The sequence below is a fragment of the Panthera pardus genome, unplaced genomic scaffold (genome assembly GCF_024362965.1).
Source record: "Panthera pardus isolate Hobbes unplaced genomic scaffold, ASM2436296v1 HiC_scaffold_12, whole genome shotgun sequence".
Lineage (NCBI taxonomy): Eukaryota > Metazoa > Chordata > Mammalia > Carnivora > Felidae > Panthera > Panthera pardus.
Window position 1 is genome coordinate 96,875,847 of NW_026526677.1, and position 16,391 is coordinate 96,892,237.

Here is a 16,391-nt window from a genome sequence, read left to right on the forward strand (position 1 = left end):
CTTTTGAGACTCTCCACCTCCTTCTTCCCAAGACTCTTCTCCTATACTCCCCATTATCCCCAATCCCCACTCGGAAGAGAGAGGTCAGCACCTGAAATCAGACGCACTTGGCCGCTCGAAATCCTAAAATTTAGGAAAAAGAAACAGGGATTATTTAGAATTCCATTCCCTAACCCAGCCTCCCCCTCCAAAAACAAAAACAAAAACAAAAACAAAAAAAATCCCAAACAAACGAATAGAACGGAGAAGACAACAAAGAAGAAAAGGCGGGGGCGGGGGGGGGGGGGCGCGGTGCAAGGGAGGGGAAAGAAAAGGAAAATAAGAGAGCATTAACAAAAATATACAAATCCAGAAAAGAAAAACTTCCCTGTTTAGTTTAATTTGTTTGTTTTCCTGTAAGAACTAGACCCAAGGTACAATGGCCCCTTCCTAGGGGAGAATTCCACTGATGGTTCCACCAATTCATTGGACAGGTCTGGGCAAGGCCCCCCACCCCAGACTCTGTAATTTTGGCGGGAGGGAAAGGCCCACTGGGAGAAGGTGGGTCCTTGCGGTCGGGAGGGCGGGCGTCCCCTCGCCACTCGGGGTGCAACGTCTCTGGGTGGACCCAGCTCCCGGACCAGGGCGCTGGCTCTGGCTGGGGCGTCAGGCTCTCCGCTCTGTGTGTCAAGTTCCTGGATCCAGGCTCCGGAGAGAAGCGTGGACGCTGTACAAGTCCGGGCTCCCTGCGGAGCGCAGCATCTGCCCCCCGGCCCTCCCGCCTCCCCACCTGGCCTCCGCGTGTCCGGCGGCCCCCGAGGCTACTCGGGCTCGCTGCTGTTGGTGGTCTTTTCCCACTCCAGGCTCTCCTCGCTGCGGGCAGGCGACGGACGCGCCCGCAGGCCCTGGAACCTGCGGCACTCGGGGCAGACGCGGATGTGTGTGCAGCCGCGGGCCACCAGGGCGGCCTCCTGGGCCAGTCTCTGCGCCAGCTGGTCCGGCTCCCCGGCCCCGCACAGCTTGCCGTTGCTGAGCGTGGCGGTGCCCCGCGGCCGGCGCTCCTCGGGGCCGGGGGGCCGGGGCGGAGGCACCCCAGCGCGCCGCCGGCGGGGGTGGACACTGTCCTGACACAGGATGATGCTGCGGAGCTCGGTCACCATCTCCTGGCAGACGGACACCTGGAGGGAAGGAGGAGGTCACAGCCTAACCTCTCAGAAAGAGCCCCTGTGGGTCTCTTGAGCGTCCCCTGCGTGTCTCTGCAGGAGGGGGACTGGGGGGCCCGTGTCTCAGAATCACATGATCATAGGGATGAAGATAACATGAAGGCCTTGCAACCCACCCCCTCCTTCCACCTGCCACTAAACATTCCAACGCCCTCCATACCCTAGAGGTCAACAGCCCTGCCAGCTGGTTGTCCTGTCTTTGTTCGGAGGCCTCCAAAGATAACGTCCTCACCATGTTGGGAGATAGACCGTGAAATGGTGCTTCCTTCTACTGAGCTCACAATCCCTCTGCGTGAAATTGTCATCCATCGATCCCAATTAAATTTGTAACTTGAAGCCTAATAAATGAATATCCCCTCTTCTGCAGGTCTGTCAAGTATTTGAAAAAAGCCATGTCTCCAGGAACGCTCTGTTCTCAAGCTAAAGACTCATTCTTTTGATCAACTGGGTATAGCTGGAGACGATAATCACTGTAACAAAAGCAACAACAATCACCACCTCTCCAGGTTCATAGTCTCCTGATAGGAAACCCTTGGTCCATCTATGTTTCGGAACGTTTTAGATTTTAGGGGCGCCTGGGTGGCTCAGTGGGTTAAGCGACTGACGCTTGATTTCGGCTCAGGTCATGATCTGACAATTGGTGGGACTGAGCCCCACGTTGCATTCTACTTGGGATTCTCTCTCTCCTTTCTCTCTGCCCATCCCCCGCTGAAAACAAATAAATAAACATTAAAAAAAAAAGAGAATGATTTAGATTTTAGAGAGGTAATAAAGCATACATAGAATATATTGCACATCATACCCCGTGGGGTCTAGGGCAGACTCTATATATTCAAGCACATTAAAAGTTGTTAAGAGTGGGGCGCCTGGGTGGCTCAGTCGGTTGAACGTCTGACTTGGGCTCAGGTCATGATCTCGCTGTTTGTGGGTTCGAGCCCCGGGTCCGGCTCTGTGCTGACAGCTCAGAGCCTGGAGCCTGCTTCGGATTCTGTGTCTCCTCCTCTCTCTGCGCCGCCCCCCCACCCCACCCCATGCTCATGCTTTGTCTCTCTCTGTCTCTCAATAATAAACAAACGTCAAGAAAAAAAAAATTTTTTTAAGTTGTTAAGAGAGTAAAGTCTGAGAGTTCTCATCATAAGGAGAAAACTGGTTTTCCTTTTTTCCTTCTTTTCTTCTTATTGTATCTGTGTGAGATGACACACGTTAGCTGAACCCATTGTGGTAATCATTTCACAATAGGTGGAAATCAAATCATTATCCCGTATGCCTGAAACTTACACAATGATGTATGTCAATTATTTGGCAATAAAACTGGAAAAAGCACATTAGTTATTTATGCAGCAAAGCCTATGTACCTTACACCGAGTGAGATAAAGACCATAAATACTAACATTAGCCTCGCACCGGTTCGCATGTTGTCGCCAAATGCGTTTTGCATCAAATTTATAAACAGAACTCGGCACTTTCTAAGCTTTTTAGGCTTCAGAATTGTGGGTGAAGAATCACAAGCCCGTGTTACTGCTGCTACCACTTCTACGTCTACTACTCCCGCTGCTACGTCTATGATACCCATTTCACAGATGTGGAAACAGAGGCTCCGAGAAGTTATTTACCTTGTGAAAAATTACTTGACTCATCGATGGCTGACCCGGATTTTGAACCTAAACCCACCTACTCCAAAGCACATGTATGCTCAGTTTAGTTCTCTACTCTGTGCTGGAAGGGATGCTTTCCTGGACTCTGATGGAAGAAGAAACCCGCTCTTTCATGGTCTTTCTTCCAATCTTCCGGTTCTGTCAACAGGACAGTTGTTCTACCATGGCCAGATAGCTAACGGAGACTTTACTCTTCATTTTGGTTCTCGGAAGTCCTCGCTGAATTTTTTAAGGTACATCCAGACCATGGGTGAACTCTTGGGAGAACCAAATGTGCACAGATCCTCTACTTAAAGCAGCTACAGAGAAGTAGTATCACCTGATGGGATACGGCCAGCATCAAGAATGAGGACCTGGGTTCTGGACCTCCTACTGTTACCAAATATCAGAGGTTCTGGGCAAGCCCCTTAACATCTCTGTGCTTCTAATAATGACTGTAACAGCTAAAACAATACCACCTGCCTACTCTATTTTATGTGGCGAGACACTCATTTGTTGGATGCCAATTAGGTATCAAGCACCGTGCTTTGGGGGGAAATATAGAGACAGAGGACACGGTGCTTTCTTTCAGGCAGTGTTTAGTAGGAAGGCAGATCCAAAAATAATTGCAACACAGTGTAGGAGTGCTCCGTGCACAGGTTATAGTGGTGACGGAAAGGAGGAGAAATGATCAACTCCTCTCATCCAGGGCAGAAGGCACGAGAAAAAGCTTCACAGGGAGAAGAACACTTAGGTTGAACTAAGTCTTACCAAGTAAGTAGCACCACCATTTTAGCAGTGGACAAAGAGAGAAAGCCAGGAAAGCTGGAGGGAGAGATAGGAGGGGAACCAACAAAGCTTGGTGCCGGGAAAGGCAAGGGAGGAGAGAGCTCCTGGAAGGAACTGTCCACTTCATCAAGGGGCACACTGAGGTCCAATAAGGCCCAATGGGTTCTCTGGTTTTGCCCACTGGGAGGGGTTAGACCTCTGAGCAATGACCTTTCAGTGCAGGGATGGGGAGGAGCCAGACTGCCTTGCATTAAGGACTGGCTGGGAGGTCCGGAAATGGAGACTGAGATAGTCGGATCACCTTGGTCGGCCAGAGGGAAAAGACAGCGCAAGAGCAACAGTCATCCTGTTATTATTTTAAAACAGAGGATAAACTTGCGCATAATTTTAGATTTTGGGGAGTCAGCAGGCAGCAAAAATAAAGGGGAGAACGAGGAGGACCCTAGAATAGCCAAGGAAAGATGGGATCAAGGGGGAGAGAGAGGGATGCCCGGGAGCATCTGCGGTGGGCCGCAGGGGTGGTTTTAGCTGTGGGTAGAGTTTTAAGCGGGAGTTGTAACTTGGGGCTGCCCACTCCTGATTTCCTGGGGAGATGGGAGATAAAATCAACCTCTGTGCACGGAGGGGCCAAGAGATGTGAAGAGTGGGTGACGGTCTGGAAGTATTAGCGGGTATGGGAAAGAGGCTGAGCACAGAAAAGTAAAAGGACGGGCAGGCAGTGCTGTACTGACGGCCCTCCCCCCACCCCCACCCCCACCCCCACCCCCGCCTGAGGCTGGACTCCACTGATGGACGGGCACACGTACACCCCTGTCCTGCTAGGAGTTGTTTCTCCAGCATCAGTGAAGCCAGGAGGCTCAGGGAGATCCAGGGTTGAGAAACCGAGAGAGAAGCGACTGTACTTTAAAAGCCGAATGATGCGATCAGCACATAAGGATTTGTGCCCCTTCTCTGAGGCAGAAAAGGACACAGTCTTCTTCCTTCTAACCAGACCCTTCAGTCTGTGGGAAATCTACATTAACCCAGTTGGGAAGCCACAGGTTCGGGAATTAAAGTTACTCAAAATCCCCGGGGGAAAAAAGACGTAATTCTTGGGCTCACGTAAATTGGGGTATCTCTAAACACCTTTGCCGGGAAGTGAAAAACATCCTAAAGATCCAAGAACTAACGTCAACGGTTTCCACTGGCAGCCTGGTACGTTTGCCTGTTTTTCTCTGCCATACTACATCTTAAATTGTAGTTGTAGAAGGCTTCGTTGTGCATAAAACATTCATCCCATATGTATTTTGGCCGTTTCGGAAAAGAATCTGCAGCTCAGAGGTTAAGTGTGCTTTCTGTGGCTGCATCATTAGTAAGTGATAAAGCATGAACCCAGATCTCTCGCCCTCAGGATTGAGATTCTTTCCCCTGCACTGTCTCGTGGGCGCTCCACCCTTTTATGGGGTCTCAAAAAATGATTTTTGTACATGCCCGAGCCCGTCTGCCAACACTCCAGGTCGTACCCCTTTGAAGGTTTACCTCAGTAGCTTCCGAGTGTCGGAGGGTCCATAAAAACTCCAACATAGCCATAAAAATGGCCACGATTAAGCCACAAATAAGAACCACAAAGATTCCACCAATATTCTCCATTCCCAGTCCTGTAAGAAAGTGAGAACAAACGAAAGGTAACGTAAGAGGGCTGGAAGACATTATTATTCCACCAAAGATGCTGAAGGTCATTTACATAGCCAGAACTTGAGTCGTGTAAATACTTTACACACATATTCCTTGATAGAGTTATTCTTTTGAAACAAACAAACAAACAAACAAACAAAGGAGCGGCATTGATGAAGTAAAAGAGGGGAGAAGGGATCTGGTTGCAAAAAGAGGAGACTAGAGAGAAGCCTTCAAAAAGCCATCTGGGGGTGGGAGGGGAAGGTCATTTTAAGAAAAGGGTCATTGAGGGGCACCTAGGTGGTTCAGTCAGTTAAGCGACTGACTTCAGCTCAGGTCATGATCTCATGGTTCGTGAGTTTGAGCCCTGCATCTGGCTGGCAGTGTAGAGCCCTCTTCGGATCCTCTGTCTGCTTCTCGCTCTCTGACCCTCCCCGGCTCCTGCTCTCTCTCTCTCTCTCTTAAAAATAAATAAACATGACGGGTGTGCCCTGGGCATCTCAAGACTTCAGCTCAGGTCATGATCTCATGGTCTTTGAGTTCGAGCCCCGTGTCAGGCTCTGTGCTGACAGCTCTGAGCCTGGAGCCTGCTTCTGATTCTCAGTCTCCCTCTCTTTCTCTGCCCCTCCTCCACCCACACTCTGTCTCCCAAAAATAAACATTTAAAAAAAAATTTTAAAAAAACATTAAAAAGTTTTTTTTTTATGAAAAGAAAACAAAACAGATTAGTGAAAATTTGATTTAGCCTACAGAGACATGATAGCAAAATACCTGTAAAGTCTAGACGTTTCATAAAAAATTTAGTGAATCTCTATAACACTGGGTTTATCGGATATAAAGCAGTTGTTTTAACTGAACTGTCGGTAGAAAAAATTCCGTTTACATTATCTGCGTCAACATGTTAGTTAGACAGTAAAACTTTTAATCCCTCCAGACCAGTGTTTGTCAAACTGGGCTACCCAACAGAACCACCTGGGAAGCTTGTTCAAAATATAGATTTCTAGTCCTTACACCAGACCTATGGAATCCATGTCTCTGAAGATGGGGCCTAGGAATCTGCATTTTAAATGTTTTAAATGTTTTTACTCATTTTTGAGAGAGAGAGCGCGAGCGAGTGAGCATGAGTGGGGGAGGGGCAGAGTGAAAGGGAGCTGCAGAATCCAAAGCAGGTTCCAGGCTCTGAGCTGTTAGCACAGAGCCCAACGTGGGGCTTGAACCCACAAACCGCAAGATCATGACCTGAGCGGAAGCCAGACACTCAACCGACTGAGCCACCCAGGAGCCCCGGAATCTGCATTTTAAAATACATTTCACCAGTGACTCTTTTCTAGCCAGGCCTAAAACGAGTGTGCAGATTGGTATTTTCAGAAGCAAGGTACATGACTAAGTTCCTTGAAGTCAGGCAGTTCCCAGTCGCCTCCTCGCTGCCTAGCATGATATACAGCACGTACTCAGTAAATATTTGTAGGTTGTTTCATTTCCACAGTGTCAAACACTGTGTTTAGCTACGTAACTGGATGCTCTGTTTGGTCTCAGAGAAACCCAAACTTTAGGGGCAGTGTCATAAGCACAGGAGACCCTGATTCCCCAGGGGCCACATTCATAAATCAAAAAGCATCTTTTATCCAGGAAAATGCCAGGAGGGTAGCTTACACCCTGGGCTGGTCTAGAACGCTTGCATGTTTGAGTGTTTGTTTAATCGGTGAGGGGATAGGGAGCTATGTCAGTGTCAGGGAAAGCCAGCCTCAGGCAACACTAAGAAATGAGCCTAGTTCAGGAGCAGAAATCCGACACTACTTTCTGCACCTTGGAAAGCTGGAAAAATAGCCCCACCTAGTCATTTCAAGACTCCCTGGCTTTCCTCTCACGAAGCCTCAAGTGTTGCTTTTTTTGTTTTGTTTTTACAACAGCCCGGCTGGGTGCAGTGCCCGCCCACACTGATAATTTGCTACCACGGCTTACACCATGAATGCATCGCAAGGACCCTATACTTTGGTCTGCAGGTCTATGCAGTTGACTTTTGGAAACCAGTGCAGATATGAATCCTCTATTTCGAATAATCAAAAACAGCGGGGTAGTTAAAAACTCAATTATAAGGGAAGGCATAGAGGGTTTGGAGTAGATTTCTACTTTCCAGGAGGAAGATGCTTGGGGTTCCTTTGAACACCAGCCCCAGGTTACTGGGACCATTTGGGCAGAAAGTTGTTGACCATGGGAACAAGAGGATCCAGGTGAACGGGGCAGACACAGGGGGACACTTGAGAAAGAGGGCACAGAGGGGCCTGGCTGGGGCGTTCTGGCACATGCTCCAGCAGCAGGTTAAGGGGTGGCGAGAGCCGGGTGTCCAGATGTGCATCTGAGCCTCATGGATGAACCAGAGCCTCCAGCTGGCCCCTGTGGAGAAGGCCGGATGAGGGCCTCAGTGAAGGGGAAGGTGACCACAGTGATCCCAAGGATATCCACCTGTTCAGGTAAACGGAGTCCCCAAGCGACCACTGAGGTATAGAAGACTCTCTGATCACTTTGCGATAGTTCTGCCTGATACAGGAAAAATCCCCAAAGAAAAATAAGGAGCCTTTCTTCCCCTTCCGACTCCATCTCTCTCCTTCCTTCCCTGGCCAAGCTTTCTGAAACAGTTGTCTATATCAGAACTGTTTTAAGACATTTTCAAGCCCTTAAAACCGCGTACCTTTGGAGGCCCCGTCTCACATAAAAGCCAGAAGAAGAAAATGCACCCACATCTCCTGTTAAATGCGTTTTAAAAATTTTGCTCGTGACGTGGCTGAGTAGCAGGCAACAGTTAATTTCTAATGGGCTGTGATTTCTCAGCAATCATCGCGCATACCAGGGAATGTTTGCAAAATGAGAAAAAAAAAATCTAAGCAAAAAAACTGTCTCTAAATGTAATGAAGTTTTTATGAATATTAAATTTAAAAATTAATGAAGTCGAAACAATGTTACATTTTGGGGATATTTAATTAAACATGTCTTAATTTAATTTTGCCGTTTCTTTTTGCGTGTTAGAGCTAATACATTTTTTCAGACCTCAAACATAATTTTGGATTCTTGAAAAGCTTTTAGGCCCTGGGTATCTGAAGAAGAAAGCGGTTCTGTTCTGAATTCACTTTTTGTTTTTCCTGTTCACTCATCACCCCATGTGATTTTGTCTCGCATCACCAAAACCAGCCCCCTACCAAGGTCACCAACGAACAGTGTGTTTCGAACCTACTGGAAGTTTTCCAGTCCTGATCTTAAGTGACCTCTTGGGGCACCTGGGATTGCCAAGCACTCTCCCTTCTTGGCTTTTTATAAAGACATCGCTGTCTTGCAACCTCCTCGGTGCCTCCGCTTGCTCTGAGGCACATTCTCCCATTTTCCTGAATTTGGTCTCTTGTCTCTCCTTCCCGCACTGGCTCGTACCAAGTCCTGGTGATTTTACCTCCTACATGCTTTTCAACTTCTTACCCTGCTAGTACTTCCCTAGCTCAGGCTCCCACTGTTTCTTGCTGGGACTGTTGCATGAGGCCTCCAAAATGATTCCCTGCTTGTAGTCATATAACTCAGCTCTACCCTCCACTAAGTTTGCCTGAGTGATCTTTCCAAGATGCTAAAATCCAACCGCAATAACATCTCTAGTAACTGTTCCCAGTTCCCAGAGCACAGCATTCTGTTCCCAGCACCCTACCTTCTGTACCTTTACTCCCACTGGCACCTCTCCCTGGAGCCTACCCCCCCCCCCAGCCCCCAGACACGCACCAGGCTAACCTTACTCTTTCCTTCAAGACTTAGCTCATCTTACCTGGCTCTGTGAGTTATACCGCTTTGGTGTTTCATTGACAATGCACCGTGAATCATTCTAACGTTGCATAAAATAGTACCCTAGTTTAACCTGACAAATCTGGATTTCCCGCTAGGCTGTGAGTTCCATAAGGGGATGATCCAGGTCTGGATCAACTCTGTAACTCCACCATCATGGGGCCTGGCCCATAATAAGAGCCCAGTAAATGTCTGCAGAAAGAATGAACAGAAAGCAAGAGGATAAAGACATCTCATATGTGGAATCCTGCGTTATCAAAAGCTTTGGATCCATACTGTGAAATGTATTCATTCCTAATTCATTTTAGTTTGAAATAATAGTAAAGTGCGACAGCCCTTGTCGCGTGCTCGCAGCCCGATCACAGAGGCAGAAGGCCCAGACTGCACAGAGTGGCTGGCCAAGGTGGGACTGAACACTGACGGTCAACCTACCACGCGGACCAATGGTACCGGGTCCCAGGCAGGTGCAAGGGAACTGGGGAGGGTTATAAACAGAAAGGTGATCTGTGCGGGGAGAAGTCTGATCAGATTAGGGAAAGCCTCTTGGAGGAGCTGAGGTTTTAACAGGATGCGGGTAGAAAGCACGAGTCACCAAAACACCCCACGGTCCTTCTTTCTCAGCTCCTCGTGTTTCAGGGCCAGCGTGTCAATCATGGCTGTTGGCTCAAGAGTGCCGATTCCTGGCTGAGCGGCCTCCCCACCCAGGAGCGAGGCTTGTATGCCACCGGTGCCTTTAGGAACTTACTGGAAAGTGGAAGCAAGAATAGATTGCTGGCAGAGCCTGAGTTGAGAAACAGATGGAGCGGGAGCAGGCAGCGAGCTCTAGGAGAACACAGTGGTTCCACTTAACACTGTCATCAGTCACTCTGCTAAAGTCAAATGCCTTCCGCAGCACACAGCCTCTACGCTGGCATGGGCACCCTCCAGTCCGACCACAGGCCCTCGTTGTGCTCACAGGCGCCCCGGCCCTTGCGAGGGGACGGCCCGCCAATCACCCCTCCCTTCCCTTCTTCAGACGGCCCACACAGACGCCACCTAGACAGATGGCTTTCAGACAGAGCCTCTCTTGACACGTAAGTCTCGGAGCCTCAGCTATGCCCCAGCCACGAGACTGCATTCACTGACATAGAATCGAACTCCCCCTGCAAAGTCTTGGTTGATTCAATCCTAATGCCGGCATCACTCATAGCTTGTCCACAAATACAAATTACAGTTGACAAATGCCAACAGACAGCATTCCGTGTCTCTAGAACTAACAGAGGGAAATGGCAACCTGGAAGGGACTGCCGGTGATAAGACTGGAATCTCCACCCAACTGCTCTGCCATCAGCTCTGACCCGGAAATAATCACCTCTTGGATTCAGCGGCACATGCGTCTCAGGCCTTAACACCCTCTAATACCTCCAGATGGCACCGGGGAAATTTGCAACGGAGATGCAGGGAAGTTCCTTTTGAACGAGGAAGGGGCAGGGCTAGCCTGGGAGGCAAGAAGGCAGAGGCCACAAGAGCCACGGAGGTAGGTACACAAGAGACTAGCATCAGCATCCCAGCAAGGGAGAGTATAATTACTCTTGAACAACAGTCAACATACCTTTCTTGAGAAACCTCCCTGACCTGAGCCCTCCGCTGTGTGCAGAAGTGCTGTGCAAAGTTCCACACTGAAAACGCTTGACGAGACCATGAATTCCTTGACCAATAGGACTTTCCAGCACTTTCTATTTCAGAATCACCTTCACCTACATCCATGCAAATAGCTTCCGTGGTCTCATCTCCACGGACTTATTGATCGTAAATAGCAACTTCGCGAGTCCGTGTGGGAGCTGACCTCTGTGACCTTCCCAGAGAACACAGAACAATTCGTCAGGTTTGCACGACTGAGGACTGTGAGACCGTAGGCATCCCACTTACTCTTACTGTGACATTCATTGACTAGAACTGGCTGAGTCTGGAGACAGTGATGGAAGGAGAGCAGGCGAATGGACACGAGATAGAAGAGGGATGGCAGAGGCATCTGATAAATTTTGCAATTTATCAAAACATAAGCCTGGGGGAGGCACTTTACAATTTATCAAAATATGAGCGCGAGCGCCTCGGTTTTAAAAACATGTGCTATCTCATTCAATTATCATTAAAAACGCTGTGAAGAAGGCTCACTGTCGGCATTTTCCAGTTAAAGAAACAGGAATTCAAGGAACTTAAGCTAAGTTGCCCACGTTTTCAGGGCAGAGGTGTGAAATCTACATAAATCTGACTACCCAGATAGTGTTCTTTATAAAAATAGGGCCGACCTTCATGACTGTTTACTATGAGCAAGGTTACCAGGCTAAACATTCTAATTTCATCCTAACAGTTGCCCTGTGAAATTGGCACTGTGTTTACGTCCATTTTTCCGACAAGGCAAGTGAGGTACTGGAGTCAGCTAACTTGTCCGTGGTCCTGTGGCCAGTACGAAGTGTCAGATCCAAACTGAAGCCAGAGCCTGAGTCCTTACCCCCAGCCCACACTGCCTCTCCCTGGAACGAGCGTTCCTGATGCTACAGGGAGAGGGGATACAGAACTCACCCTGACACTTTGATGACTGAATTCATTCCTGGGACCCCTCCCCCAACCTCGCGTGACCAGAAAGAGGGTCCTATTAGTTCCGCTTATAAAATTCCCTGCTCTCCTTGACAATGTTACATCGAATGTTTGAATCGACGCTTTATCGACCTAACCTTGGCTCAGTATCCAAAGTTGGGCTGCAGCCTTCGGAGTGGCTGACCTCCTCTGATGCAGACACACTGGACCACCGTCTACCTCTGTTCCTGATCGTGCTTTCTGGCACCCCCCGGGAGTTTCTCCGTCTCTCAGCAATCAATCTGATTGGATGAGGGAGAGGCTTCCTCTGCGAGCATCTCTCTGAGACACTATCTAAACTCCCATATTCAGATTTCCCGTCTTGGCTCTCTCCAGAGAAACCAGAGAACCGGGATAATCAGGCTGGGCCCCCTGAGAAGAGAGAGAGAGGATAACAGCCCCAGGTTCCATCCCCCATCCACCCCTTACCCTCCTCTTGCTGAGATGTCTCACACTTTCATTCCCACTGTGCCAGACAGCAAACTTCCTGCTCTCTAAGGATTTTGTGAGTCAATACCACTGGCCTCTTTTCCATCCTTGAAAGGGGACCCTGATTTTCACAGCCTGGTGGTGTATTTATGTTCCTTTGAAGCCCAATTGTGAGCCTGTGTTTTTCAAGATAAAGGTATTTAATTTCCTTGGAATTTACCGACTACCTTTTTGTCTGACAATTGTTCTGCAAAGCCTTCAGTAACCCAATCCCCTTGAATTGGGGTGCCGGCATTCTGTGAGTGGCTAACGGGATTTCTTTTTATAGGGGCGGAGTGAGAGAATAAACAAGTGTTGCTGAAAAGAAAAGGCAGAAGAAAATGCAAGAGCTTGGAATGAAGCCTGCTGCTTTTTGTAAATTCCCACGTAGCCTTCCACACGCTCCATTTCATTTTTCAGCTGCAGACGAAGGCAGATGGTCACTGAGCCATAGGCAGGGAAAGAAATTGGGGAGATAAAGCGAAGGGGTAATGTTGTGGTTGCCACCAGAGCCAAGGGAGGCCTGGCAAAAAGACTCAGGAGCAGTGGCTCCATCCCAATGTTAGGGTTCTTCTCCGAAATTTGGCAGCGATGTTTGAACTGTAATATTGGATTCGAAGCAGGGTAGCACCAGATCCTTTTCTTTGAAATTGCTCGCATTTTAATAGGATGATAAAGTAGAGACGAATTTCATCAGCTACTGCACGCTGCCTGCTACCTTCGGCAGATCGTCCTCGACTTAACGACGGCATCACGTCCCCGGTAAAAACCCATTGTAAGTTGAAAGTATCGTTAAGTGGAAAGTGCATTTAATACACCTAACCTACCCAACGGGATGGCTTAGCGTAGCCTACCTGAGACGGGCTCAGGACGTTAGCCTATGGTTGGGCAACATCATCTCACACAAAGCCTGTTTTGTAACAAAGCGCTGACCAAAGCGAAAACTAGAACGACTGAACGGGCACCGGCGGGTGGTCGGTGTATCGACTGCTGACCGGGGTGATCTTGGGGTGACAGGGAGCTGCTGTCCAGCGTCACAGGAGAGGAATCACCCTGTATATCGCTAGCCTGGGAAAAGATCCAAATTCAAACTTCCAAGCACGCGGTACATTAAAACGTGTATAGCTTAGGCACCATCGTAAAATCGAAACACTGCCAAACCATCGTAAGTCAGGGACCGTCTGTACTTGAAAGCAAAGTGCCTACAGCCACGGTCAGCTTCAGAAGTCTCTGCAAAAAGGACCTTCTTCACAGTTCACTTCATTGCCATCCCTGTCTGCGTGCTCTACGTTCTCCCCCTTCCCTTAGGCACACGTGAGAGCCCACTGACTCACATCACGAAAAGAAAGATCACCTACGAGCTACTCTGGAAAGCAAATTAAAGCGACTGCCCTTTGTTCAGTCTGAGACACAAGGGGAAAAAAAAAAAATGTTCCCGTGGCTCCACTCCGGGCAGCCACTTAAAGACTTAAAGGAAGAGATCCTTCGGGTTACACCGGTCCTGTTCTTCTGCCGCAGGAGGGGCTCCGTTGAGCAGTAGCTTATATTCCATAAGTCTGATGGCTAATTTGCCAGAGAGAGGCCAAGCAATGCAATGGTGCCTTCCGTTCCAGGCTGGTGCTTCTTGCTTGGCTTGGAGGAGGTCACACGGACTTTCGCTTGGCTTAGGAAGCCTTTGTCGCCTCACTGAGTAACGTTTGTCTGGGCTTCAGCCATGGCAGAAATGGGGCCGCTGCATTAAATGGGCACTAGCTGCCGTGGCTGGGAAGGGAGCCGAAGCCCCAGCTCTTATGATGATTTGCACCGCGTCTCCCAGACAGCACCCTTTGGACAAGACTGCGTATTAATACAGCTCACATCCTTTTCTTCCAAAGGACGGCGGCACAGAAGCAAGTTAACCCCGGCCAGTTGATAAAACCCTAGCATCTTCTGGGGCATTTGGGACCCGGGCAGGAGGACTTGTGCTATTTATTTTTCCTTTTCATCTGTTCCATTCTCTTCTCTGTGCCAGAGAACATTTGGTCCCCAAGTGCAGCTGGGAGCCTCCTGTCACTATGTCCTACCTTCCCTGGGAGCCCGATCTCCCTGTCTGCCTCCCTTCCAGCCCTCCTGAACTCTGCTGTCAGATTGGTCCTCCTCAACCTCTGTGGCCTGGGGAAGGATTTCCAAAGCTAGTCCCTCGGCAAAAATTCTAACGTAAGTTTCCTCTAAGTTACCGAATGTCTACCTCAAGCCCCCATTTCCACCTGATTGCCACAAATGTAGATTTCTCAGTCATTTCAGGTTTAAATTTAGCTAAAGGCAGTGTTGTTTCTGTTCCTGCTTCACCCCAGATATATTTCAGGTCCGAGGATAAGGAGGTGATGTGCCATGGGGGTGGGTTAGGTATCTGGTCTTAACGCAGGATTCCACTTAGATTTCTAGTATCTTTGGAGCCTAGGAAAATGCAACCCTGCCACAGGACCCTCCCTGCCCTAGGTCCCCATGTCCCATCCCTCATGTCCCTTCCTCACCATGGCACGACACATATTTCTGGGGCTTTCCAAACTCCAGAAGTAAGCAAAAGTCTCTTTACCTCTTAGAATCCCCAACTAGTTCCATCTACTACTGTCTTGTGTCCCAGCAGGGCACAAGGCTCCCTCTCAGGGAACCTCCCGATTCTAAAATATCCTTTTCCTGCTCAGAAGCTCCCTGTCCCGGCCAGGGTGTTTTCTGTCTGGTGTGCAGACTGGGTGGCCTGGGTTTTCTATTATTTTTCCACTCTCTAACTTCATGCCAAGCTTCCTTTAGTTATTAGCCTTCTGTATGGCAAAATATTCTTCTGGCAAATCAAAAACCTTGACTTCCAAGAACAGTGTCTCTGCTGAGTTGCAAGAACTGTTGAAACTTAAAGTCAGTAAGTTGATTATTTCTTCCTCCTGAGGCAATGACTGTCCCCTGAGACCATGTATGCCACCGAGAGCTCAGAATTCCACCCCACAGCACCTGCTTTCATCATGCCACATCTTACCCCAGCACCTCTGAGATCTGTAACTAACACTCTCAAACCCAGTCCAGTGTGCTATCATAAGCAATGCTCAGGATGTTGATGGGGCATCGTCCTGGAACGCTAATTTCACTCAGAGTTGAGGTACAAAAAGCATTTTTACATTAAATAAACGTGCCTATGTTTTGTTGTAAGTTGCAGAATTCCTGTATGTTTTTAGGATAAAACACAGGACTCAGGATATTCCAAGCATGGTGAGCCGTTTTAGACTATGGCCCCAGCCCCCCGGGGTATTATGTTCAGTCTCTGCTGCTACCAGTTCCTTCCATGGAAAATCCTGGGACATGCTGGTTTGCAGTCCAAATGCCTTTATCTAGTTTTCAATGCTCTCTTAACTCCAACCCCATCTTACTTATCAAAACCAACTTCTGAGTGTGGTGACTGTGCTCTACAACATTCCGAAAGCAGTGACTCCTGATAGAGGCTGCAAGGTTCAGGCCAAATGTCCCTAAAGCCTTCCCTGACCATTGCTCAGAATTAATCACTTCCTCCCCTGGGCTTCATAAACACTTTTTTTTTTTTTTTATAGTTCTCATAAAGCATTCCTACAGTGCAACCATTAGAGTGATCATCTGTGCCTCTCTCTAGGTTTCAAACCTCTTGAGGACAGGGCCATGTCTTACTCCTTTTCATAATCTCAGAGCCTAGCACAGTGCCTGATGTGCTGTGGTTTACGATGTGTGCTGGATGCAGTGGGGGCTATGTGAACACTTTCTACGCCGACACCTGGGGTGTCAAGGTTCCTGTTTGGGAGCCAACAGACATAGGAAGTGGTACCAGTCTGGAGGTCCATGAGATGATTGCCCACCCATTCATTCATTCACTCATATTCACTCATATTCATTTATTCATATTCATTCATTCATTCATTGCTCATCCTTTCATCAAATACTGATGTCAGATGATCATGCTGGTCACTGAGATACAAAAACAAATAAGACACAGTCCCTGCCTTTGAGTTTTTCATACTCCATGGGGGACAAATGTCAATGGAAACAAAATAGATGTCACAAGTGTTGATTTTAGAAGAGCTATCTAGCCTCGAGGAGCACAGCCATACTTGTGGCTGTGGACGCTGTTCAGACCTCTCACTGTGCCTTAATTGCTCCCTTAGGCCTAGATTCTGGGATAAAATTAGTTCTCATTTCCTTTGTGACAGTCGGTTTT

The 16,391-nt window shown here is 48.4% G+C and overlaps 1 protein-coding gene across 3 annotated transcripts in view; it reads right to left on the reverse strand.

The window, feature by feature from the left end:
* Positions 1-358: 358 nt before the first annotated feature.
* The window catches only part of GRIK4 (glutamate ionotropic receptor kainate type subunit 4), a 425,772-nt gene continuing 409,739 nt past the window's right edge, over positions 359-16,391 (reverse strand). For all 3 annotated transcript variants that reach the window (XM_053900360.1, XM_053900361.1, XM_053900359.1), the window contains 2 exons: positions 5,144-5,262; positions 359-1,157 (listed from right to left, as the gene is read on the reverse strand). In XM_053900360.1, coding sequence (XP_053756335.1) covers positions 801-1,157; positions 5,144-5,262 — 476 coding nt within the window. In that variant the 3' untranslated portion in view covers positions 359-800. The remainder of the gene's footprint in view (positions 1,158-5,143; positions 5,263-16,391) is intronic.